Raw genomic sequence first — 26,756 nt, forward strand, 5'->3', positions numbered from 1 at the left:
GTGAGTCACTGTCACTAAGTGGCCAGTTTATGACTTTGGGTTGAAATTTACTGCCTGTATTTTGCATTTGACCATGAAATGTTATGTGCCAGTGACTGAGTTATGTTCCCAGCTCCACTACAGCCCCAGAGGGAACCCCTTCCAAAAATCATTTGTCCAGTTTCTCCATAAAACAAGATCAGGGAACTTCTATCATCTACCCTGGTGTGGTAGAAGTTAAAATGATATGCTATTTCTGAATTCCAAAACCTATAATTCAGCTTCCAAGTCAGGGTAGACATCCAGAATCATCACTACCATGTGCTTTTATCCCTTTATTTAAGTCAAAACTTTAAAGCTTCTAAAGGATGTCAAGGTATCAACTATATTTATAGGGCCCTCTTTAAATTAATAAGCAAGGAGTCATTGACTACTTTTGCCTCTATATCTCAGATCACCAAATGTTTTATAAAGAACACTGAGAAAGACTAGTAGGTACAGCCCAATTTTGAATATGATCCACAAGGGAAAAAAAGATATAAATTAGGGTATGAGTCATATAAAACAAGGCACCTAGGTGGAAGCACTAGGATAGAGCACTAGGCCTGGAAGCAGGAAGACCTGAGTTCAAATGTGACTTCAGGCATTTACCAGTTGTATGACCCTGGGCAAGTCACTTAACCCTGTTTGCCTCAGTTTCCTTATCTGTAAAATGAGCTGGAGAAGGAAATGGCAAACCACTCCAGTATCTCTGCCAAGAAAACTCCAAATGGGGTCACAAAGAGTCGGCCACAACTGAAATGACCAAACAACAAGATTAAACATCTATATGAAATGACATATAGCTTCCCCATAGAGAAGAGCCTTTCTCTAGGAAAGGCCTAGTAAGTGCCCAGAAAGTATATGTCAGCAGCCATCTCTGCCCTGTCCTTGTGACTTGTCCATGGTCACATAGCTAGAAAGTATTGAGAAGGGAATTATAAATTATAATGAATATATTAATAATTTAGTTTTCTTAAGAGCTACCTTTCTGGCTTGGACATCAGAGCTCACAATACAGCTTAAACTGATTAATCAAAACTCTGACAATGCTCACAATCACAGGACCCTAAGTGAAGTGAATCAAAGATTGTAGAACTTGGGTCCCTCACAGAGCTCTGGTTCTGTACCCTAGCGGAAGGTGGTCACAATCCCCAAAGACTTGACTCCAGAACTGTCGTTTGTGTGATTTGTGCATTTCTCTCAAGAACCCACAAAATGATTGTTTGTAATCCACCTGTCTTCTTCCCCTCTCGTGATTTAAGTATATAACCTGTGCTTTTACTTCAGCTAGGAAAACATTCCTCACTCTGAAACTGATTCCTGGCACTCCCCACCTCTAGGCCTGCTTTGTGCAGCTCTGAGTATTCTCCAGTTAAGAGACCAGCTCAGTAGAAATCCTGTTAACAGTATCAGAGGAAGGATTTGTACCTGAGTATTCTTCAGTCCAAGTTTAACACTGTAACCACTAAAAGGCTCTGCCTCCTATCACTTGACTCAGAATCTGAAAGTCATAAAATATATTTCTTATCAGTGCATGTATAGCAGTTGTCCCCCCCCCCCCGAAAAGAAAGTTAGCCTGAGTTCACATTTAAGTTTTGGTCATTTTAACCCACTGTCATTAAGACACAAGATTCATCAATTAAGATTCTCTTTGCTTAATCTAAGGGCATCTTTAATGAACACATAAGCAGGGAAGAGACAGACTTTCATAGATGGTTTTCTACAGCACACCCTATCTTCACAGTCAAACAAGTGCATGAGATGTGTATAGAACACAAAGTCCTTCTATGTTTATCGTTTATTGATTTCAAGGAAAGTATTTTCCATGGTAGAACAAAATATAGCCTTGAAGGCTTTCCTCAGACAAGATGGCTCCAACATGTAGGTCATTATATAAGACTTTCTAACAGATATGGGAGCCAAGACATCTTTGTTCAACAATATGCTGATCATTGACAGCCAGTAAGGTGTTAAAGACATAATGTATTTGATGATGTCATAGAGAATATCCTGATCATAGTACAATCAAAAGGAGGATTTCTTACCAACATTACTGTTCACAGATGACCTCTTGCTTTCCTTTGTTCTTGAAGAGGCCCAAAATGACATCACTGTGTTAGAGTCTAGTTACAGTGTGTCCCACTGTGACTGATCAGATCAATACAAGCTTGGAATGCTCTGCCACAGGTTGGCCACAAGTCCATGTGAACATTTGGTTGGATTCTGTAGATTTTCACAGAAATGCAACAAAGCCTCTTCAGTTAAAGCCAAGAAAGATTGTTCTAACTACATGCACTAGAAAAACAAAGTGGATAAGAATTGTTCAACATACGTCACAAACTTTAGCAAGCAGCACATTGAGAAGCAAGTAAGGGAAGTAGAGGAAAAACTGGGAAGAGAAATGAGAGTGATGCAAGAAAATCATGAAATACAAGTCAACAGCTTGGCAAAGGAGACCCCAAAAGAAATACTGAAGAAAATAACACTTAAAAAAAAACATATGAGGCCAAAAACAGATGAATTAAAAGAGGTACAAAAAGCCAATGAGGAGAAGAATGCCTTAAAAGGCAGAATTGGCCAAATGGAAAAAAAGGCGCAAAAATTCACTAAAGAAAAAAAACTCCTTAAAAAGTAGAATTAGCCAAATGGGAAAAAAAAAGGTACAAAAGCTCACTAAAGAAAATAATTTCTTAAAAATTAGAATTGAGCAAATGGAAGCTAATAACTTTATGAGAAATCAAGAAACAATAAAACAAAACCAAAAGAATGAAAAAATAGAAGACAATATGAAAATCTCATTTTAAAAAAACTGACCTGGAAAATAGATCCAAGAGAGATAATTTTAAAATTATTGGACAACCTAAAAGCCACGATTTAAAAAAAAAAAGAGCCTAGAGCTCTCAAGAAATTATCAAGGAAAACTACCCTGAGATTCTAGAACCAGAGGGTAAAATAGAAATGGAAAGAATTCACCTATCACCTCCTGAAAGAGATCCCCAAATGAAAACTCCCAGGAATATTATAGTCAAAATCCAGAGCTCCCACATCAAGCAGCCAGAAAGAAACAGTTTCAGGATAGGGAAGCCACATTGTGGAGCCACAGTCAGGACAAAGGATAACACAAGATTTAGCTGCTTCTACATTAAAGGATTGGAGGGTTTGAAACATGATATTCTGGAGAGCAAAGGAGCTAGAATAACAATCAAGAATCAACTACCCAGCAAAACTGAGTATAAACCTTCAGGGGAAAAATGGATATTCAATGAAATAGAGGACTTTCAAGTATTTTTGATTAAAAGACCAGAGCTGAATAGAAAATTTGATCTTCAAATACAGAATTCAAGAGAAGCATAAAAAAGGTAAAGAGGAAAGGGAAATCATGAGGGACTTATTACATCCCCATATTGGAAGAGGATACTTGTAGCTCATAACACCTTTATTATTATTAGAGCAGTTAGAAGGAATATATACAGACAGAGGGCACAGATGTGAGTTGAATATGAAGGGATGATATTTAAAAAAACAAAATTAACAGGTGAGAGAGAATGTACTAGGAGAAAAAGAAAGGGAGAGGTTGAATGGGGTAAATTATCTCACATAAAATAAGGCAAAAATAAAGCTTTTACAGTAGAGGGAAAGAGGGGGGAGGAAAAGGGGAATAAGGGAACCTAACTCTCATCATACACTCAAAGACGGAATAACATACACACAATTGGGTATAGAAATATATCCTTACAGGAAAGCAGGAGGGGAAGGAGATAAGAGAAGGGAGGGAGGGGTGATAGAAGGAAGGGCAGATTAAGGGAGGGGTAGTCAGAAGCACAAAACTTTTGAGGAGGGACAGGGTGAAAGGAAAGAGAGAACAGAATAAATAGGGGGGAATATGATGGAGGGAAATACAGTTAGCAATAGTAAATGTGAAAATAATTTTGAAGCAAGTTTCTCTGATAAAGGCCTCATTTCTCGAACTATAGAGAACTGAATCAAATTTATAAAAGAGTCATTCCCCAACTGATAAATGATCAAAAGATATGAACAGTTTTCAGATGAAGTAATTAAAACTATCTATAACCATATGAAAAAATTGCTCTAACTCACTATGGACTGGAGAAATGCAAATGAGGTACTACCTCATACTGTTAGATTGGCTAATAGGACAGAAAAGGAAAATGACAAATATTGGAGGGGATGTGGGAAAAATGAGACATTAATGGATTGCTGGTGGAGTTGTGAACTGATTCAACCATTCTGTAGAGCAACTGGGAACTATGCCCAAAGGGCTGTGAAACCTTGCATACCCTTTGATCCAGCAATATTGCTACTAGGTCTGTATCTCAAAAGAGATTAAAAAAAAAGGAAAAGGACATATATGTACAAAAATTTTTATAGCAGCTCTTTTCTGGTGGCAAAGAATTGGAAACTGAGGAAATGCTCATCAATCTTGGAATGGCTGAATAAATTGTGCTGTGTGATTGTGATGGATTAGTATCATGCTGTAGGAAATGATAAGCAGGATGCTCTCAGAAAAGCCTGGAAAGACTTACATGAGCTGAGGCAAAGTGGAATGTATCATGTACAAAGTAACAGCAATATTGTAAGATGATCAGCTGTAAATGACTTATCTATTCTTAACAATACAATGATACAAGACAGCTCTGAAGGACTTATGATGAAAAATGCTATCCATCCCCAAAGAAAGAACTGATGGTATCTGAATACGCTTTTACTTTATTTTTCTTGAGGGTTTTTTTTTTTTGGTCTATGTTTTCTTTCACAACATGACTATTACGGATATATTTTGCATGACTATACATGTATAACCTATATTGAATTGCTTGCTTTCTCAATGAGGTGGGGCAGGGAGGGGGGGAAAGGAGAAAATTTGGAACGCTAAAGTTTTAAAAGCAAATGTCAAAAAATAGTTTTTAAGTGCAACTGAGGAAAAATAAAATACTAAATGAATTCAAAAAATAAAGTAAAAATGCACAAATGAAAACAAAAGAAACGGATGTTGACAAGCAAGGCACCTTATCCTACACTTTAAAAAAAATTTTAATTAAAAAAAAAAGACTGCCACTAAACTGAATGTAGGGATCCCTTCAGGCACATACTGACTTAGAAAATCACAAATTAACATTATGTTTTATAATTTTTTTTATTTTGCTAAATATTTATCAATTATATTTAATCTGGTTCAAGTAGCACTTGGGAGTGTTCTTCTGGAGGCAGCCTAGTGGCTCAGGCTCTGGGCCTGGAGTCAGGAAGACCTGAATTCAAATCCTGCCTCAGACACTTACTAGCTATGTGATCCTGGGCAAGTCATTTAAGCTCTGTTTGCCTTAATCCACTAGAGAAGGCAAACCACCCAAGTATCTTTGCCAAGAAAACCCCATGGACAGCACTGGAATGCTATGGTCCCCAGGAACACAAAGAGTCATGCACAACTGAACAGCAACAATCCGAGTTTGGTGTCATCTTTTTCCATTGCTTTCTTCCCTCTTCTGAAATAATAGCATGAAGGCCTGAGACAGAGGAAACAGTAGCATAATAAGTGAACATCAGTGGGATATAGTCAGGATATCTCTTGGCAGTGAGGAAATGACATCTTTGTAGCTGTTTTCCCTTTAACCCATAAACCTCGTGGGAGGTGTAGGGGGGAGTCAATTCGAAACCCTCTGTCATCTGGCTTCCAACCTCATCATTTGACTGCTCTCTCCAAAGCCACCAATGATCTTCTAGTTGCCAAATGCAGTGGCTTTTCTTTATGCTCACTGGTCTAGACCTCTCTGCTGCCTTCGACACTGTTGATCAACCTCTTCTCCTATACACTGTTTCCTTTCTAAGTTTCCTGACACTGCTCTCTTCTGGTTCTCCTCCTACCTACATACTCACTCTTCTGTCTCCTGTGCTGGACTTGCTTCCAGACTATGCTCACTAACTGGGTGTCCCCAAAGGCTCTTCTCTTCGTCTATACTATCTTGCTTGGTGATCTCATCAGTTCCCATGGGTTCAATTATCATCTCTCTGCAAATGAGTCTCAGATCTATTTGTCTCTAGTCTTCCTCCTGAGCTCCCAGTCTTGCATCACTAGCTGCCCTTTGGGTATCTCGAACTATATGCTCCATAAGAATCTCTAAATCAACATGACCAAAACAGAACTCATTAACTTTACTCCTCTCTTCCAAACCCTTCCCTCTTCTGAATTTCCCTAATACTGTCAAGAGGATCACCATGCCCCCAGTCACCCAGGCTTGCAGCCTTGGTGTCATCCTTGACTCCTCTCTCACACTCATTCCAATCTGTTGCCAAGTTCTGTTGCTTTTACCTTCACAACATTCCTTACATATAACCTCTTCTCTCCAACCACAGTCACCACTCTTATGCAGACCCTCATCCCCTTATGCCTGGAATATTGCAACAGCCCGCTGGTGGGTCACCCTGAATCAAGTCTCTTTCCACTCCAATCCATCCTCTACTTAGTTGCCAAAGTGATTTTTGTACAGTCTGTTACTCCTTACTCAATGAAATTCCAGTGGCTCTCTGTCACTTCCAGGATCAAATATAAAATCTTCTATTTGTCTTTTAAAGCCCTTCAAAAACTTATCCTTCTTATCTTTCTAGTCATCTTAAACGTGACTCTTTTCCCTTGCTTTATGGTCCACAATATCTTCCTTCTTGCTGTTCCTTGTATACAACATTCATTCTCCAAACTCTGTGCCTTTTCAATGGCTGTGCCTTATGCCTAGAATTTTTTTCCTCTTCATCACTACCTCCAGGCTTCCTTTTAGATTCAGCGCAAATCCTACCTTCTACAGAGAGTCCTTTCCCATCCGCTCTTTATATATCTTACAGGTACAGAGTTATATGTGTGTTGTCTCTCCAATCAGAATGTGAACTCCTTAAAGGCAGAGGCCATGCTTAAGCTTTTGGAGGGCTTTTTTATCTCCCCAACACTTAGCACAGTAGCACTTAATGCTTGTTGACTGATTGAATTATCCTTCCCCATTTTTTTTTAACAAGTGTGGTTATGTGCTCTCCAGATTTCTCCACATGCACTTAAGATCTAGAAAGCAATGTGAAAGAGTATTGGGTGAAAGAGATGGTGATGACTGTCTCCACAAAGGAATAATTTGTCTCTTTTCATTTTTACTTTTATTTTATGTAGAAAAATTCCATGCTATAGCATACATAAGTGAATGAAACTATCTGTACTATGGTAAGGATCTGAGATAGTAGAATACTCCTAAAGAATGGGAACAAGTCTCTCTCTCTCTCTCACACACACACACACACCCCACACACATACACACACGTGTGTATGTACATATATATGTATATATATGTGTGTGTCTAATGTTTACTGTTTTAATATTTGACTAATATTTCCTTTAATCTCCTATATTAAATTGGAACTCTTCCATTTCCAGAGGTTAAAAAAGATCACTTCCAAATCAAGTGTGCTGAAGTATATGGGACATATTGGGAGTGGGGACTGTCACTCGAGCTTGCTCCGAGTAGTAAGTCCTGCTAAGAACCGAGTAGCCAGAATGTGTGCCTTAACAACTGAAGTAGTTTGAACCACATCATACCTAACTCAGATATTTCTCTCTGAGTTAATGTAAGCTCCCTTGGGCTTACTAATTGAATAACGGCTATCTTGCTGTACAGATCAAGGAGGTAACATGACCAAAGTCACATGTTAAAGGAACTGTTTCCAGTGTTAGGTAAAGACAAAAATGAAACAATCCAGTACTTGCCACCAAATGAGAAGTGCTTAATAAGTGCTTGACTTGTCTTGTCCCCAAGGAGCTTAAACATTAAAGGAGGAAGACTGTCATCCAGCACTTTGGGTTAATATTTTATGGAGAATTTTTGATAAAACACAGACAAAAATTACATGGGCTGAAAATGTGTAGATATGCATTGGTGGAGGGAGTATCAGTAGTGTGTTGGAGTTCACAAGAGCCAATTGTTAAATTTTCAACATAAGCATTTACACCTCTGCAATCAGCAAAGTCTACAAACCAAGGTTTGATTTATGTTACTTGGCCTAGACTTAAGAAAGAGATGGAAAAAAATGTTAATAATGCAGATTAAACTTAAAAGTGTGTCAAGGGTCCATTTTGGCAGCAGGTGGGGGGGAAAGCCAATTACTAAGCATTTCCCACCATGTTCCTGGCTGAGAACCTACACCAATGAAATTGCAATATCCACGAACATACCAAAAGAGTGAATTATGGCTCCTCTCCTGACAAAAATGCCCAAAGCTTATACTTGGAAAAAGAGTCCTCAAGATTCCAATAACTTGAATGCTAAGCTATGATTTCACATATTTATATCATATTCCATACTAATAGTCCCCCACCTCTTTGCCAAGAAGGAGGAGGTCTGTTTCCCTATCTCTTTTCTAGGATCCTCATTGTTACCATTACTCAGAGTCCAGCTTCATTTTAGTGACCTCATTTACATTGTTTTAGTCATAAAGTTTAGTTTTTTTAGTTTTACTAATTTTAGCTTTAGTGCTGTATATAAAGCACTTTCTCAACCCTAAAGTACTATGTAAATGTCAGGAGATATTGCTTATTATCTAATTCACCACCCTATTATTCTTTTATGCTTTGTGTTCTGCAAACTTTTGTGAAGGTGGATAAAATGGTGGGGGTTTTATACCTGAATAAGAGTATAGAGATGTAATTTCATGTTTCATACGTTAACTGAAAGCATTTTCAAGACAACCACAGTAGCAGAAAAGACAATGGGGATGATAATAGGTACCTCATCCTGTTTCCACATTGTTTTGATTTCTTCTGCTGAATGTCTATATTTTGAAAACGCTTAATTCCACATAGCTTGGAGAATAAGAGAAATCAGCATGATAGCTATTTAAAATGTTGCTCTTAAATTTTTATTTTCATTTTTCAACCACCACTTCCTTATATAATCTGCACTGACCAATAAGTCTGAGCTCCTTTAAGGAGACTCTCCACACCTTTTGGTAGCAGTGACATGGTCTTGAATACCTACCACCAAGTTCTCTGTTTCTGTAAACAAATTAGTATAACTTCAGTTATTTTATTTTTATTTTTTGTCAACTTATTGGTGGTCTACTTAACATGGATATAACCCAGAGAAGGTTTTTTGATTCCATTATTCATCATCATTATTAATATTAATATTCATCTCATTCTTACCTTTTTCACTGGAGTTCAGATAGAATCGGTCCTAGGGAAAAATCAATAATTTGCTATTGTTATTTTACGTTAAATATTCTATGAATTGTGGCACAAGTTGATAAAATAACACCCTTCTGTAACCGAATAAAGGCATTCAGGTGTAAGGTCATCTTCTGTAGGTTTGTATAAGCAATCTTCAAGTGTAAGATATTAAGCTTATTCTTATCTTTCCTATTGTTACATATTGCTGTCATTGTAATTATCTGCGTCCTCAACTTTTTTGATAGGGTTGTCAGAAGTAGATTTTTGAGAGCTAAGAATTTCCTGTTGGGAGACAACATAACTAACTCCATTTTGTTCTACATTTGCCATTTTACTATGTATTTGCCTTAGCACATACTACAGGCTGGCTTCCTTGATTGTTTCCTTTCTGCCTCTAATTGCTGTAAAAGGTTTTATTGTGCAAAGAATATCTTTGATAGCTCATGCAAATGTCTTGTCTGTCAGGTGATATATGATTTTCTTCGATATGCTGTGAATAGCTATGCTAATAAGAACACATTCCTTCTTTTGTAACAAATGATAAGCATCCTAGCAAATATACATTCCCTCTGTACTGACTAAAGAACACATCTCCTCTTTGTCTCACCTAAGGAATGGTTAATGAGAAACTGCCAAACTGAAACAGAAACACATGTCCATAATCTACTGATGGAGTGTGTCACACTCTGAGTGAATAAACTGCAGTTTTTCCTGTGTCTGTTTCCTCTGCTGGCTTGTTGGCAATTGGGGTCAATACTCAAAAGGGAATCCACGCAATGGGATTGAGATAGAAGTGGTACTGGGACAAGTCGTTAACCTAATTTTTTTATATTCAGTGTTCTATGGACCACTGAATAGGTGGATAAAATAATGGCTCTTTCTAGTTGAACAAAAGTGTTAAGATATAAGCTCATACTCTGAAGGTTCACTGAAATCATTTTAGTACAACTCTAGTAGGACAACAGGGATGATATATACCTCAACCTGTGTAGGCTCGCTGCAAGTAGGGATTGCTTCATTCTTTTTTTTTTAATTTATGGAATAAAACAAGCATTTCCATAGCATAATACAATAAAAAAATAATACAATAAAAAGATGATCGATCATGAAATTGCAAATCTACTATGCACAACTTGCTATTCCTTTCAAATACATGACACTTTTTTTTCCCTTCCTTCCCCTCCACCTGTCCCAGCCCTAGAGATGGCTACCATTAGACACAAATAAGTGTATTGTGTGTGTGTGTGTGTGTGTGTGTGTGTGTGTGTGTGTGTGTGTAATTATTCTATACATACTTCTATTTACCATGGATTGTAATGTACCTTGCTTAATCAGCACTGTGAAGTGTTTGAACAAGTCAGGAATTTTGTCTGGTCCTGCCACTTTACATTTTCAAAGTTTTAGTCACTTCCTTTGACATATCTTTTGACATAACATAATCATTTATTAGTGGTCTGCAGCCTTCTTGTTTCTGGGTTCCTCTAGTTTGCATTGTCATTGTGTTGTACTTCTTATGACCAGAAATCTTCCACATCCCTCTTCAGAGGTTCTCTCTCACCTTTGTTATGCCTACTTCTCAAGCCATTATAGTAAAGATTGTGATTATTTTGTCCTTTGAACTGTTCTGACTCCCTGTATAATTTTGACTCCGTATGTAACTTTAACTTCTTGCTTTAGGTCTGTAACGAAGTCTAGAATTATTAATATGCTGTTTTCCAGACTCTTTTCTACAAGTCTTTTTTCATTAACTTTAATTGGGCGCCACACCAGCTATTAATGTACTCTTGCAATGCCTTTCTGCAGATTTCCAATAGCTCTTTCAAATTATTTCTTCCATGACGGTGTTTAACACCTGTCCTTAGGGGTATTTCTTGATAGCTCACCTTTCTTCCTACAGTTCCTTCTCAGAGATCAACTAATTCAACTCCCTTCATTTTATAGATGAGGAAAGGTAGGCCTAGAAAAAGACCTGATTTTTCCAATGTCACAGATCTCTTTATAGTGCAGCATTCTTTCCACACATCTATGTTTTGGTTTTGTGTTTGTTTTTCAAACGAACTAGATAGAAGAAAAAGGAAGTACAAATTACCCCCCTTCTGTTGTGCTCAGAAGATAGGTTATTAGAAGGATAACCGTTATTCACAGCAAGGAGACTGAGAAAGAGTGCTTCAAGATTCAACTGGATTCAAAACAATTTAATCCACATTAAGCACCTACCTACCACATTAAGGCCCCATTCTGGATGATGGCTCTACAAAGACAAAGACAAAAAGAAAAATAGTTTCTATGCTTAAGAGCTTAAGAGCCCACTTCACTGGGGGTGGGCAGGGAGAGAAACAATGCATACAAAAATAAATGTGATATAACACATGAAGGAAAAGATAAGGAATTCTAACATACTGATACCCCAGCAATACTACTTGTAGGGCTGTATCCCAAAGAGATCATAAAAATGGGAAAAGTATCCACATGTACAAAAATATTTATAGTAGCTCTTTTTGTGGTGGTCAAGAATTGGAAATTGAGGGGATGCCCATCAATTGTGGGATAGCTGAACAAACTGTGGTATATGAATGTGATAAAATACTATTGTGCTATAAGAAATAATGAGCAGACTTCAGAAAAACCTGGAAAGACTTATATGAACTGATGCTGAGTGAAGTGAGCAAAACCAAGAGAACACTGTACAACTGTACACAGTAAATAGTCACATTGGGCAATGACTGACTGATAGGACGGGACAAATGGTCAGATCCATCCAGGATTTGGGAAGCTCAAAAGTTGACACCTGAATAAAGAGGATGGATTAAAGTTTAAAACTGCACTAAGAATTTGGAGGGGCGGGGCGGGGCGGGGCTCCATTTGTGGAGCTATGTTAAAGGAGAATCATAGATCTATGGCTGGAAGGGATCTCAGAGGTCACCACCAGCCCCTTCAATTTACAGGAGAGGAAACTAGAGACCCTGGGAGAGGAAACAAGTCCAGGATGACCCATTTAGTGGTAAGCCACCGGAGCTGGGATCAAACCCGGAGAACAACTCTAGCACTCCCCACCCTGTCCTCCAGGCAGCTGGGGTGGGGGGTGACGGTCTGCCACGCACTGCTCTCCCAGGTCAAAGGTGACCCGTGCGTGGCAGCTCTCCCACCCTTTCCTACACGTGTTCCGGCAGCCAGCGGACTGGGAGGATGAGGGGTGGGGGTAAGGGATCAGTCCCCGGGATTAGCACCAAATTCGACCTACGCCGAAAGCAACAGCCGGGCTCCGCCCCCTCCCCCATCGCTAGCGCCAACGTCCGGAGAGTCCACTGACCAGTCCTAGGGCGCGGGCATCACATGACGCCAATAGCCTCGCTCCCAGTGCTCGCGCGATTCGCCGTCACATCAGCCTATGCCCCCTTCCGCTGATTGGTCGAGGCCTCGCTCCCGCGCCCGCCCCGCCCCGCCCCGCCCCTCTCCGCGCATTCCTCCCTCCTTCCCGGGTGATCTAGGCCCGAGAGCTGCCCAGTGGCGGGTCTCTTGAGCGCGGAGTTGTGGCGGCGGCGGCGGCTGGAGGCGCGTGGGGAGGCCAGGAGGCAGCGGCGGCCTGGGCCCCACTCCAGGGGGAAGGTGCAGGTTTCGGGGTGTCCTTGAGAGCAGGGGGGATAGTCAGCTGGGCTTTGGGGAGGGAGACCCTCAGAAAAAAGGAGCCCGGGGTCGGGGGTGAAAGGAGCGGCGCCCTGGGAATTGGGGTGTTGCTGGACTGGGACACCCCCAGCTTTAAAGTCCTCCGGCGGAGCCAGGGGGGGCGGGGCGGGGAGCCCTAGCGGCTTGCGCCCTTCCGAGCTGGTGCGGGGATGAGGTTGCCGAGGGCTGGAGCCGTCTCCGCTGCCCCTTGGGGCTGGCCCTCCCCAGAGCCCGGCGGGGCTGGCAGAAGGAAGGGCTGCGAGAGGGCCCCGCGGGCCGGCCGTCGGAGAGAGCGGGGCCCGAGTGTCCGGCCCTGGGGACGGGGGCGGGAGGGGGCAGTTGGTTCTCATGCCATTCCATTAGCTCCTGGGGAAAGAGGGTGGGAGAATGACAGCCGAATAATAGCAGCGCCCCAAGTTTTGCTGAGCGCCCCGCCGGCGTTGCTGCACCGAGATAGCAGACCTAATTTTGGAAAAGGTTTTATTAGAAGCCCCCCCTCCGATCAGGTATCTTGACCACAGGTGACCAGGACATACCATCTGGGGAGGCTTGTGGGCTAGCCTGCCACATTGGCTGAACTTTTAAAAATGAGTTAATTCCATAGTTTTATTTGAAAAAAAGAAAAAGGATTAAATGCCTAATGTCCATTGTGTGGTATAACTTAAGTACCACACAGACTCTAGAATTATCTATGTACTCGACACCTAAAGCTTAGCACAGTGTCTAGCACATAGTAGACTTTTAAGATTTATTGAATTGAATTACTAAACATATATATATGGTACATAGAAAAAGGCCTGGCTGGAGTCAAGAATACTCATTTTCCTGAGTTCAAATGTGGCCTCAGACACTTTACTAGCTTTGGGACCCTGGGCAAGTCACTTAACCCCATTTGCTTTCGGTTTCCTCATCTGTAAAATAAGCTGGAGAAGGAAATGGCAAACCACTGAAGTATCTCTGCCAAGAAAACCCCAAATTGGGTCACGAAGAATCTGAAAGGACTGAACAACAAACAACCAAGACATTTGCACATTGAGAAAGCCAGATATTGATTTTGGTTTTTATATTTTGATTCCGTTCTGTAATTGATTCTATTCTTTAGCTGCTCGTGCCATGTTTGCTTAACTCTTTGAGTCAAGTTCAGAAGTTCAGTTTTCTCTCTCTGAGTTTAAATTTAGCTGTGTTTTTATAAATCACCTTAACTCAAAGAAATAAATTATATCTCCATACAGCCTTGCATACCCAGGTACCATTAAGGGAGATCTGTTATCTTAACTAACAATAACCTTATGGAATGCAGGTGGGTAACTAGAAGTCTTGTTATCTCTGTTCAGCAAACGAGCAGGACTTTCAGTCAGGCTTTCTTGACACCCCACACCCCCCTTGGGGAAGGAGGGAGTTGTTGCTAGCCCCAAACGTCTAGCCAATCCTATTGTTTTTGCACCTATGCTACTTCAGATGTTGTAACCAATCATGTTGTTTTCCATCTGTGCTGCTTCCTGTTATTTGTTCTCTTGTACTTCCCAAAACTATATTAAGGCTGGTAAGACCTACCTGTTGGTCTTTTTGGCTGACTGAGGAATCAAGAGACCCCTTTGGTAATTTCTTGTCCCAATAAATTGAACATTCTTGGAACTTTGTGCCTTGGTTTACCTTACTTTTCAAATGTTAACAACATTCATGATTTCATTTGAGCCTGCCTGGTAATCCTAAGAGGAGGTGGAGACTTGTGAGTATTATCCCCATTTTACAGGTGAGGACATTCCAAGCTTAAGATATCTTGGTCCCTGATTTAAGCCTTGGAGGAAGCTGTCCCCCAGACAGCCTTTCCTGTTAACCCTTGTTATTAGTGCTTCCTCTCTTCCTCCTCAGTTTGCATTGTATTATTATCTGTGTAGCAATACTGCAAGACAGTGAGCTCCTTGAGGGCAGAGATTCTGGTTTTTTTTTCTTTGTACCTCCAGCATTTGATAACGTTTCTTGCATTGCTTAAGTTTAATAACCCTTTGGTGAATCAAATTTCATAGGCAAGTCAGAAGATGGTGACTGCTCAGATTTTCACCCCAGATGTATGGCTAGATATAACAAAAGTTTAGTTTGCCTAATAATCTGATGAGTTTTCTTCTTTCTCAATTGCTTATGTCTCTTCCTGTTTATCCTGTCTTTGATCCCTTGTCCCTCTCTTTGTTCCTTTTTTTAATAAAGTTTACTGTTCTCCTGTTAAAATTTTAAAATAAGATCAATTAATACTAAAAAGTCATTCAGTATACATTAATTAAACATTTACCATGTGCAGGGTTCTGGGAATACCTTATCAACTCACTATCCTGCTCTCCATAGTGGTTCTTCCAAACCTTTCCATCCCTCTTGAAACTTTCTGTGGCTCCCTCTTCTCCCACCCTCTCAGCTGAGAACTTTGCTTCATATATTACTTAAAAAATTGAGGCCATTCTCAGAGAGCTCCTTCTTTTCATATTGCTGGCTTGTCTTCTGCTACCGGCTCTTCCATCACCCATCTCACACAGAGGTGGCCCTGTTTTTGCCAAGGCAGTCCCCTCTACCTACACAAGCAATCCAGTTCCATCCTATCTCCAACAGATTGTTCCTACTGTCATCCCACTCTCTCACTTATCTTCTCTCTCTCTCTCTCTCTCTCTCTCTCTCTCTCTCTCTCTGTGCTGTCTCCTTTTCTGCCATCTACTAACATGCCCATGTCTTTCCAGCCCTTAAGAAACCTTTACTTAAGTGAGCAGAACCGGGAGACCATTATACATGGTAACAGCAACCTTGTGCGATGACCAGCTTTGATAGACTTAAGTCTTCTCAGCAATACAAAAACTAAGACAATTCCAAAAGACTCATGATAAAAAATGCTATCCACAGCCAGAGAAAAAACTATAGAGTCTGAATGCAGATCGTAACATACTATTTTCTCTCTTTTGTTTGTTTTTTCTTTCTTGTGGTTTTTCCCTTTTGTTCTAATTCTTCTTTCACAACATGACTAATATGGAAATATGTTTAATATGTTTGTACATGTATAGCGTATACCAGACTGCTTGCTGCCTTAGGGGAGGGGGAAGAGGAGGGAGGGAGAAAAAAGTTTGGAACTAAAAATCTTATAAATGTGAATGTTGAAAACTATCTTTACATGTAATTGGAAAAAATAAAATACTGTTTGGGTAAATGTGGAAAAAAAGGAAAAAAGAAATTTTCACTTGAGCCTTCCATCCCAGCTGTCATTCTATATATCTCTTGCCTCTTCTGGTCAAAATCCTTTTAAAAACTGTCTAAAATAGGTACCTCCATTTCCTCTCTTAACTCCCTCCAGTCCAGCTTCTGACCTCATCATTCAACTGAAACGTCTCTCTTCAAAGTTAACAATGACTTCCTAATTGCCAAATCTAGTAGCCTTTCCTCAATCCTCATTTTTCCTGACTTCTCTGCAGCTTTTGACAGTATCAATCATCCTTTCCTCCATGTTATTCTCTTCTCTAGGTTTTTAGGACAGGACTCTGTCCTTATTCTCCTACCTTTCTGACTGTTCTTCTCAGTCTACTTTGCTGGATCCTCATCCAAGTCATGCCTACTAATCATGAGTGTCCTACAGGATTCTTCCCTGTGCCTTTTCTTCTTTGCTACTTGGTAATCTCATCAGCTCCTATTTAATTACCTGTATGCTGATGATTCTCAAGTCTCCCTATCCAGCGCCAGCCTCTCTACTGACCTCTGGTTTTGCATCTACAACTGCCTTTCAGACATCTTGAACTGGATGTTTTAAACTCAGCATAGCCAAAACAACTCTGTCTTGTCCCCTAAACCCTTCTAATCTTGCCTGTTACAGTCAAGGGCATTACCACCCTCCAGGATGTCTTTCTCAGTTCCTCACTATCTCTCATTTGACTGTCCAATCTCTTGCCAAGGTATTTTGATTTCACCTTTTCGACATCTCTTGAATACAGTTCCTTTCCTTTGATCCTGGCACCACCCTGGTGCAAGCCCTCATCACCTACACCCTGTTACAAAAGCCTTCTCCATTCATCCTCCATTCAGCTGCCAAAGTGATTTTCCAGAAGTGCCAGTCCAGTCATAGCACCACCTCGCCCCCACCCTCAGACTTCGGTGGTTTCCAGTCATCTGCAGGATCAAATATAAAACCTTCTGTTTGTCATTCAGTGCCTTCATAACCTATCCCCTTTCCTTCCGGTTTTCTTACACCTTATCCTTCCCCACCCTCATGTATTCTGATCTAGTGACGTTGGTCTTTCTCTTCTTCAACAATACATATCATCTCTTGGCTCTGGGCCTTTTTTCTAAATGTCCCGCATGCCTGGAATACCTACTAATCTTTGCCTCCTGGCTTTCTTCAAGACCTAGCTAAAATACCACCTTCTATAGGAAGTCTTTCCCAATCCCTCTTAATTCTGGTGTTTCCCTGTTAATTTTTTTCATATTTATCCTATATTTAGCTTGTTTATACATTTTTGTTTACTAATTTCCTCCATTAGATTGTAAATTTTGTATTCCTATAGAAGGTGGTATTTTAGCTAGGTCTTGATTAGATTGTAAACTTTATATTCCCAGCACTTAGCACAATGCCTGACACATAGTGGTTGCTTAATAAATGCATATTGAATACTAGGTGAAATCGTATACCATTACATCATATCCTTAGCAGTTTACAAGAGGAAATAAAACACTTAAGCAAATAAGCTATGCTATAAAGCAGAATGTGATAAGGACAGGGAAGAGTTCCAAATAAACTGATATGAGAAATGTGAGGGAAAGATCACTTTCAGCTAGGAGGAGTCAGTGTCCTAAAAGAGTTGGAACAAGACTTGTCACTTTAAGGAAGAGAGAAATTTTAATATATCCCTCTAAGCGGCAGAGAGAAAGTATCCCCTCCAGGCAAAGGGGTATTTTCGTGCAGTCTTAGAGTGTCAGGGAAAAAAACTGGAAAAGTATATTGGGCCCAGATTATATAGCAACTTGAATGTCAGGATGGGTTTATATTTTATTCAGTTGGTAGTAAGGAGCCACTGAAGGTTTCTGAGTGTATGACCAATGTTATCAGAGATGTTCAGTAGAAGAAAGAAGGGAAAAGAAAGATAAAATTATTAGGACTTGGCAGATGATTGGGAAGCAGAAGGAAGAGTGAAAATGATAACCAAGGTTTATTATTTAATCTGAAAGCAGAGAGCTGTGGATTCTGGATTTTGGAAAAAATCTTCAGCCACTTCTCCCTAACTATCCTCTCTGGCCCCCTGGTTCTCTGTATCTCACCTAGCACCACTCTTTCCTCCAGCAGGGGACCAGGAAACCCTCCCCCCTCTCTTTTTAGTGGGAGAAGGGATAGGAGTTGGACAGGGCTCTACTACCCTCCTCAGGCATCCAGAAGAACTCCTAGCACCCGTGGGCCCCACCCCTCATTTCAATTTTCTGACACATTAAAAATCAAACATGAATAAAACTACAAGTTTAATTTGAGGGAAAAAAGGTGGGGAATGTTTTGTTGTTTCCTGAGTGACTGAGCCCAAATGGTAGTAGCATCAAAAGAAATATATGTGTTAATGGTAGGGGCATGTTTCATAGAATTAATTTTAGGCTGATAAAATTTGGAGTGCTGACAAGGATATCAGGTAGCTCTCCAGCAGGGCAGTTGGTGATAAAGGACTAGAATTTTTGGCAAGGACTTGGTGAATGTATTTAGAGTTGAGAGGAGTCATCTGCACACGTAACTAAAGCTATAAGAGTGGATGAGGTGGCGGAGGAGGGGGTTGTATGTTTAGAGAAGGTAGCTAAAGACCAAACCTTAGAAGGTACCCATATTTAAGAAATGGGAGGATGAGACAGCAAAGGAAACCAAACAGTCGAAGTATTGAGGAAACAACAGTGCAGTGTCAGTGAAGTCAAAGAAAGAGATTATCTATAGTACAGCTGTGTCCCCATGTGGCATTCCTGAGTGTGGCCCAAACCAGATTAAAATGTAAATAGGAAATATTTAACAAAATCAATAGAACACAGATAATATTAATATGTGGTTTTCTAAGTCAATATGCAGCCCACAGAAATCCTTACATATACCATTAGTGTATATTACACTATTACATACACATTAGTGGTTCCGGTTTCTGTTTGAGTTTGATACCATTTGTCAACAGTATCAAAAATAACAGAATATATAAGAACATGAATTTTTAAAATGCCATTGCATTTGGTGGTAAAGAGGTCATGAAAGATATTCGGAGCAGTTTTGAAAGGGAGCTGTTGGGCAGAAACTGGATTGCAAGGCTGTAGAAGCAGTGAGTTACACAACTTTGGAAGGTTAGGTAATAGAGAGAAAAAATAATGGACCTGAATAATAGTACTCTGAGGGTATTATAGAGTTTAAACGTAACACACACACATCTTTGCTCCTACCTTGGCAATGAGAGGTAACTTCCTTGCTCCTAGCTCTTATGACTAGCCATAGCACCTTTTGAGTCTTAGAGCATCTACCAAAAAGCAGTATTTTTAAAACCACAGCCCGTGCCTTCAGAGCTTGTGCTCCTAAAATCAGAGTGCTCACCACTGAAGCTGGAGGGCCCATCGCTGGAACTCAGCCTTAGAAGGAGTTTGAAAGCTTTGGCACAAAGGGCTCCAAATTCAGTGGCGTGAATTTAAATTCATCTACTTCAGCAGCAAAAGCTCTGGTACCAGTTCTGTGTTTATAAAAGTCATCAAGTATTCTAATGATTCTTGTTGAAGGAAATACAAGCCTTTTTATCTGTTTGTCATTCAGGTGTCACAATGGATCTTATACTGAATATTGCAGATTACTATTTTTTCACACCGTATGTATATCCAAGTACGTGGCCAGAGGATGAAATCATCCGACAGTCTCTCAGTCTTCTAGTTGTAACAAATCTTGGTGCTTTCATTTTATATTTCTTTTTTGCAACTCTGAGCTATTATTTTATCTTTGATCACTCATTGAAGAAACATCCACTATTTTTAGAGGTAAGCATTTCATTTTTCCTATATGCTATATATCAGTTAAAGTATGGGGATGGGGGTAGGAATTAGATTAAATTTATTGTTTCTGGCCTATGAATGAATTTTTTTAACAGGGTGGTATGTAGATTAGTAAATGTAATTTGATTTGTTGGTCTAGCCTTATGAATAGTATGCTTTTTTTCTTTCATAAGCTAATTATGGTCTTTAGTGTATTATCCTTAAGCAGAACAGAGGAAATAGACGAGTTAATTTTTATTGTTATTATTATTATTAATAGCTTTCATTTATAAGGTACTTTAAAGTTTGCAGAGTTTACAATTATTTTATCTCACTTGATCCTTGATGCAACCTTGGGAGGTAAATGCTGTTATTTTCCCCATTTATATATGAAGGAAATGAGGAAGACAGGTTAAGTGACTTTGTCCAGGGACATACAGTAAGTGTCTGAGGCAGGATTTGAACTCCAGTCTCCCTCTCTCTGACTAGAATAGCTAGGTGGTACAATGGATATGGTGCCAAGCCTGGAAGATCTGAGTTCAAATCCAGTCTCAGATACTAGCTCCATTAACCTGGGCAAGTTACTTAACCCTGTTTGCCCCAGTTTCCTCACAAAATGAGCTGGAGAAGGAAATGGCAAATCACTCCAGTATCTTTGCCAAGAAAACCCCAAATGGGTTCATGACAAGTTGGACTCAACTGAAAGGACAAAACAACAATAAATTCATAATTCTAGGCTTGGGGCTCTATCCACTGTACCACCTAACTGCTTATAGAATTTAGAATTTTTTGAATTGTTTTTGATCGCTTTCATATTTCAGTTCCCTTGTTCTCAATTATTGCAGAGTTAGAATTGCAAACATTAAGGAGTTGTATGGTAAAGCTGGTAGAAGGAGAATTTTTATTGTATTCATTGCACGTTCCTGAAATGGCAATGTCCAGTAGGGATATTTTAAGGAAGAGAATGTCTCTGAGAAATTAAAATTAGGCATGTGTGTTAAGGAAATATTCTTTTGTTTGTACACACCTCTCTCTCTCTCTCTCTCTCTCTCTCTCTCTCTCTCTCTCTCTCTCTCTCTCTTTCTTTCTCTCTCCCCCTTTGTCTCTGTGTCTCCCTCTGTCTTTCTGCACCCCTCTCTTTTCTTCCTCTTCTCTTTCCCATCTCTTTCCTCTTCCTCTCTCTCTTTTACACACTCACATACAAGCATAATAAATTTATAATATAAAATGGTTTGGGCTAAAAATAAATAAAGTGACACTAATAAAAGAGATCTTTAAACCACAACTAGAAGTAGTTATATATCTATATTACTAGAGATAATGCACATTGAAAACAAATAATGGATCCAGTTTTAATATTTAAAATTTGAATTTCAGAACCAAGTATATCGAGAGATTAAGTATACTGTCCAAGCACTGCCATGGATAAGCATTCCCACAGTTTTATTGTTTCTGGTAGAGATTAGAGGTTACAGCAAACTGTATGACAACATAGAAGATTCTCCATATGGTGAGTAAACAATTTGAGTGTCAAGAAAAGAATCTGAATATACACAAATGTCTTTTAAAGGCTACATTGCCTCCTTAGCATAACATTTGTTAATTCCATTGAGATTATTTTAAGAAAAAAGATGAAGTCACCAAACCTGAAATAAGTTAAATGGAAAATACACCCAAGGGCACTGCTGACACCGTAAAGAATTACTGCTAAATTTTTATTTTCTTTCTAAACAGTAATGGTTATTAAGTTGCATAAAGAGACCTGACACTTTGGTGAAAGGGCCTAAAAGCACTTCTGTATTGATCAGCAAAATTTGAGATGCCTAGGTTAATCTAGATATTTTGCATACAGAATTATGAGAAATAGAAATATTTACACTTAGCAATAGCACTTGCAAGAAGCAAATTGTATGTGTATGACAATGGAAAACTATTCAAAGGCAATCTCTGCCCATGAGGACCTTATGATCTGTGTAGTCAGTAAGGGGTACATAAAAGATGTGGCAAAAGTTTATCAAGGCAGTACTTGGTTTAAGTACCAAAGTAGTAGTATGGAAAATAGCTCTATTAGAAGTTAAGGGGATGGAGAGATTACAGTAGGATGGAATGATATTAAAAGCTTTGAGCTATGCTTTGAAAAATGAGTAGGATTTATATAGGTGGAGAGAGCTTTTCATACAGATAAAAGAGTATGAGTAAAACTGTGGAGACACAACATCGAGCGAACTGGCCAGGCTATAGCAGGGGCTTAGTGCTTAAGGGATAAAAGTTGGAAACATAGAGGCCATGTTGTAGAGTGTCACGAATGTTAGGCTGAATATTTTATTGATAAAATCTGAGTTAGAACATACCTCAAAGGTTATCTAATTCAACCTTTTTTCTGAATCCTGAATCCCCTCTAGAACATCCCTACCAGGGGCAGCTATGTGGTGCAGTGGATAGAGCACCGACCCTGAAGTCAGGAGGACTTGAGTTCAAATTCAGCCTCAGACCAAACACTTCACACTTACTAGCTGTGTGACCGTGGGCAAGTTACTTAGCCTCAATTGCCTTAAAAAATAAAAAATAAAGAATATCCCTGCCAAATGATTATGCTGCCTGTGCTAGAATACCTCCAGTGACATAACCTAAGTTTCTTGAGGGCAATTACTGTTTCATTCTTGTCTTTGCAAAGGTTCTTAATAAGTGCTTGTTGATTGATTGATTGATTAGTAGAGCTCTTACTGCTCTGCAAGGCAGTGCAATCCATTGTTGGATAGCCCAGTTGTTCAGAAGTTCTTTATATTGAACTGAAATTTTGCCTCCCTATAACTTCTACCCATTGGTTCTAGTTTTGTCTTTTGGAACCATTTCTTCCACAAAACAACCCTGTAAAGATTGTAAGACAGTAGCTATATTCACTCTGATCCTCCTCTTCTTCACACTACAGTACTATTAATTACTTTCCTTTGTTCCTCATGTGGGCATAGTTTTTAGATTTTTTTTTTAACAGTCTGAGTCAGCATTCTCTAGATCCCTTCTTTTGTCAGTAGCCCTATTGAAATGTAGCACCCAGAACTGAACACAGTACTCCAAATGTGTTCTGATTAGGGATTGTCATTTTGCCTATTTTGGACACACTGCTTCTCTTAAGGAAGCCTAAAAATAAATTCACCATTTTGTCTGTCATATCATAAAGTTGACTTAGATTGAATTTATTCTCCATTGAATTCCCTGGGTCTTTTTCATATGAACCACAGGGAACAAGAAAGGCCACTGGGCTCCTGTCTCCTTGGGCCATCTCCATCACCACCTTAACCCACTAGGTCTTTTTCACCTGGACCCTCATTGCTTGACTCCTGATTTCTTCTGGGCCTAGGCAGCAACATTCACTTCTTGGCTTCCGTGGCCTCCTAGGCCTTTTCAGGCCCACTCCAGCACAAGACTCCCTACCTCTCACACCCCAGGGTCTTCTTCAGGGCAGGTTAGGCACCACCAGCTCCTGAAGCCTTATAAGATGCAACCCTTAATGGATCTCTCTCCAGTCACTGATACTCTGCATGTACTCACTCCTCAATGGTTACCATACTTCTGTCCCTTTATGTTGTACGCATCTTAGCAATTCTGAACTCCCAGCTACTGATGTACAAACCCCATTCTCTATCCCCAACTGTACATGTTCTTAGTCCCATTCACCATAGCCCTACACCTTCATATTTGCCCACCTCACTGTACTCCCTGGAACCCTGAGAGTTTTAGCCTATAAAGCTTTTTTTTTAAAATACAATTTTGTCATCTAAAATATTAACACCTTCCAACCTCAGTTTTTTCTATAGATTTGATAGTTATGTACCCCATCGAGTTTTCATCCAAGTCACAGACAAAACTATTTTATGTATCTGATTGTCGGTAGAAAAGTATTCAAAATTCTTCAGTGAAGTGTTGGGGTTTTTTTTAATATTAACCTGACAGTATTAGAAGGCAGGATGACTAAGAAGATGTTATAATAATCTAGGTATGATGTGATAAGCTCATAGAAAGAAAAAGATAAATTGGAAAGACATTAAAGAAGGGTGGCATAAGGTGAGTGGGCGCAAGGGAATGGATAAGAATAAATAACATCCTTAGATCCGTCTGTCAAATAATTAGCTATTTATCAAAAAAGGCATCTAACATCTTTGAGTAGATTTATATTGAAGTGTCATATATTTCGCTTCCTTCAGAGAAAGAGAATAGAGAAATAAATGATACTAAAATGAAGGGAAGAAATAATCATGGATTTCTAGAAAATTACAAGGAGGCTATTTTATATTATAATCAGTTACTCTATGAGACTTCAAGACTATATTTTGTTCTTAGATGAACACCTGAAAAGTGACTTTTGATCTTGAACTATAAGCTTAAATTTGATTCTGCTACTCTCTTTGTCTCCATATTCTAGGTTGGCCTGGAGTTATTTTTAGTATGTTATCGTTCCTCTTCTTCACTGACATGGCAATCTACTGGATTCATCGGGGCCTTCATCATAAACTTGTATATAAGGTAGAGTTATTCTAGGCAAAGTGGAAAAATACTGCTATATAACTTCATCATTATATCAATATATATGTAATTATTTCCAAAACTTTTCCCTAAATCGGATTGTTTAGTGGCCACCTCTTAACAAGCCCCATTTATCTTTTTGTTTGGATGAATCTATGTGGCACTAGAAAGGGATTTTTTTTAAGATGGACATTTTTAAGAGTTTAAAAAATTAATTTTGTTCAATAGCAAGAGTTTTGGATGTTAAATTTGGACTGATTTTGAAAGTGATTCTCCATGTAGGCATCATTTTTTACCTATATATCTAAATTCATATTATATAGCTTTGGGCAAGTCATTTAACCCTGAGTTTCATTTTCTTCCTTTGTAAAGTAAGAGAGTTGAACTAGATGATCTCTGAGATCCTTTTCATCTGTAAGTCTATTCTATATGAAAAATTACATTTTGCAGATTAAAGTTATTTTTTTGATAATGGCATCCTTTTCCTTCTGTAGCATCTACACAAGCCACATCACATTTGGAAGATTACTACACCATTTGCAAGTCATGCTTTTCACCCAGTGGATGGCTTCCTTCAGAGTCTACCATATCATGTGTACCCTTTCATCTTTCCATTACACAAAGTGGTCTATTTAGGCCTGTACATCTTTGTGAACTTCTGGACAATTTCCATTCATGATGGTGATTTCCGAGTTCCAAAATTCTTAGAAGCAGTTATTAATGGCTCAGCCCATCACACGGATCACCACCTCTACTTTGACTATAACTATGGCCAATATTTCACACTGTGGGATAGAATTGGAGGCTCTTTCAAGTATCCTTCTGCTTTTGAAGGCAAGGGACCACTAAATTATATGAAGGCAATAACTGAAGAAAAATTAAATGGCCATGCAGGAAATGGTTGCAAGAATGAACAGTTTTTCAGTGGAAAGAGTTTAAAGACTAAGTAGGTTGTTGCCCAACCACTGCTAAATAGCAACATCTAGTGAAGAAAAACCTGTTCAACAGGCTACCAAGGGATATCATCAAATTCAACTCTTCTGATGTCATTTAACAGTCAGCACTCTCAGTGCAGCTATGATATGATCATGGTGATGGATTGCAGCAGGATGCCGTGAGCACCAAAATCTGGGCTCCACAGTTCCAACACTAGATATCAAACGAAAGTCTGTCTTAATTATTTATCTCCCACTGGAAAAGCATAAGGCCTCAAAAAATGTACAGAAGGAAAGTGATGAAGGATAGCAGGGTGATTTTATGTAATATACCTTAAAATACTTTTGTTCATTGAGGAAGACTAATTTTGTTTAAAAACAAGATTTAGTATCATAACAAAGAGCTTTTAATCTAATGGTGGAAAGAAAGCCTTATTGTGACAGTGTTAATTGGTCTGTTAACAGGTGGGGTGACTACATGCAGCACTTTTTTTAAATGAGAATGTCTTTGTGATGTTACATATCTTGATGTATAAAATTAGCAGTTAAATAATGTTAGCTAATTAATAGCCAGTGTTATAAGATTTGCCATCCTCCTATACCAAGGAAACTCATTTTGGGGGACAGTGCCATATGTAAAGTTAATAGTAGACTGCTGTCTTACAGTGAAATGAATAAATAGAATTTTTTTCCTAAATTGAAACTACCTAGGTTTTATTTGTAGTGATTCTTCCAGTTTTAAGATTACATAAATAAAACTTTCAGGTGTTTTTAAAAATTTAAAACAATAATAATCACTGTGGTTTAATGCTTGAATTTGAATGTACTTTAAAAAGTGAAATTTGATATCTGAATAAGAATATATTTGACAGTACTAATTTTATATTAAATTGGTGCACTGCACTTTGACATGTTACAAAGCTATATACCTGCAGTTTAAGATTTAGCTAAATATTGTGCATGATAAAATAAATATGGTTTGCAAAAGTATTCTATGCAACTATTTGTATAAATGTCAATAAAAATTAAATATTATTGTCATCAAACTGATCCAATTAAATTTCCTCAAAACATAGCAAGGACTTCAGCGTTCTCTGGTTTTTATGTATATTTGAAGCATAAGCAGCATGAAATGTTAAAGATGTACACAGATACCAGTTGTTAAAAATGCACTGGCATTTAATTCTGATTTTATTTGTTGAGTGTTTATTTGGCTGTTGTCTGAGTAATTAGAATTTAGGGTGTATCATAACATGTTATGCTTGGGTATAGAACCTTTGTTTTATTTTTAGTCTTCATAAAATGTACTACGTTACTTTCTTCCAAATCACAGTTGAGAGATGATCATGTAGATTGTAAGAGAACTGAGGTGTTTTCTTCCTCAATATTCTCTGACTGGTCAGATTTTAAA

At 39.0% G+C, this 26,756-nt stretch overlaps 1 protein-coding gene and 1 long non-coding RNA gene across 5 annotated transcripts; one reads left to right on the plus strand and one right to left on the minus strand.

Annotated features, from left to right (window-relative positions):
- Positions 1–5,215: 5,215 nt before the first annotated feature.
- LOC144454540 (uncharacterized) lies at positions 5,216–12,623 on the minus strand. Its single transcript, XR_013483021.1, has 4 exons — positions 12,547–12,623; positions 11,458–11,487; positions 9,213–9,243; positions 5,216–5,543 (listed from the first exon to the last, which is right to left on the minus strand). It is a non-coding gene; the product is annotated as an uncharacterized LOC144454540 (long non-coding RNA).
- SC5D (sterol-C5-desaturase) lies at positions 12,163–26,534 on the plus strand. Of its 4 annotated transcripts, none has more exons than XM_020984874.2 (5): positions 12,163–12,237; positions 19,678–19,895; positions 21,267–21,399; positions 24,310–24,410; positions 24,905–26,534. In XM_020984874.2, exons 2-5 carry the CDS (start codon positions 19,686–19,688, stop codon positions 25,358–25,360), a joined length of 900 nt encoding a protein of 299 aa, XP_020840533.1. In that variant the 5' UTR covers positions 12,163–12,237; positions 19,678–19,685; the 3' UTR covers positions 25,361–26,534. The 4 variants fall into 4 exon arrangements, with proteins under 4 accessions (XP_020840533.1, XP_020840531.1, XP_020840532.1 ...); XM_020984872.2 differs by lacking the exon at positions 12,163–12,237 and adding an exon at positions 12,727–12,842; XM_020984873.2 differs by lacking the exon at positions 12,163–12,237 and adding an exon at positions 14,132–14,199.
- The last annotated feature ends 222 nt before the right edge of the window (positions 26,535–26,756 follow it).

The sequence above is a fragment of the Phascolarctos cinereus genome, unplaced genomic scaffold (genome assembly GCF_003287225.1).
Source record: "Phascolarctos cinereus isolate Bilbo 61053 unplaced genomic scaffold, phaCin_HiC Scaffold_726;HRSCAF=1367, whole genome shotgun sequence".
Lineage (NCBI taxonomy): Eukaryota > Metazoa > Chordata > Mammalia > Diprotodontia > Phascolarctidae > Phascolarctos > Phascolarctos cinereus.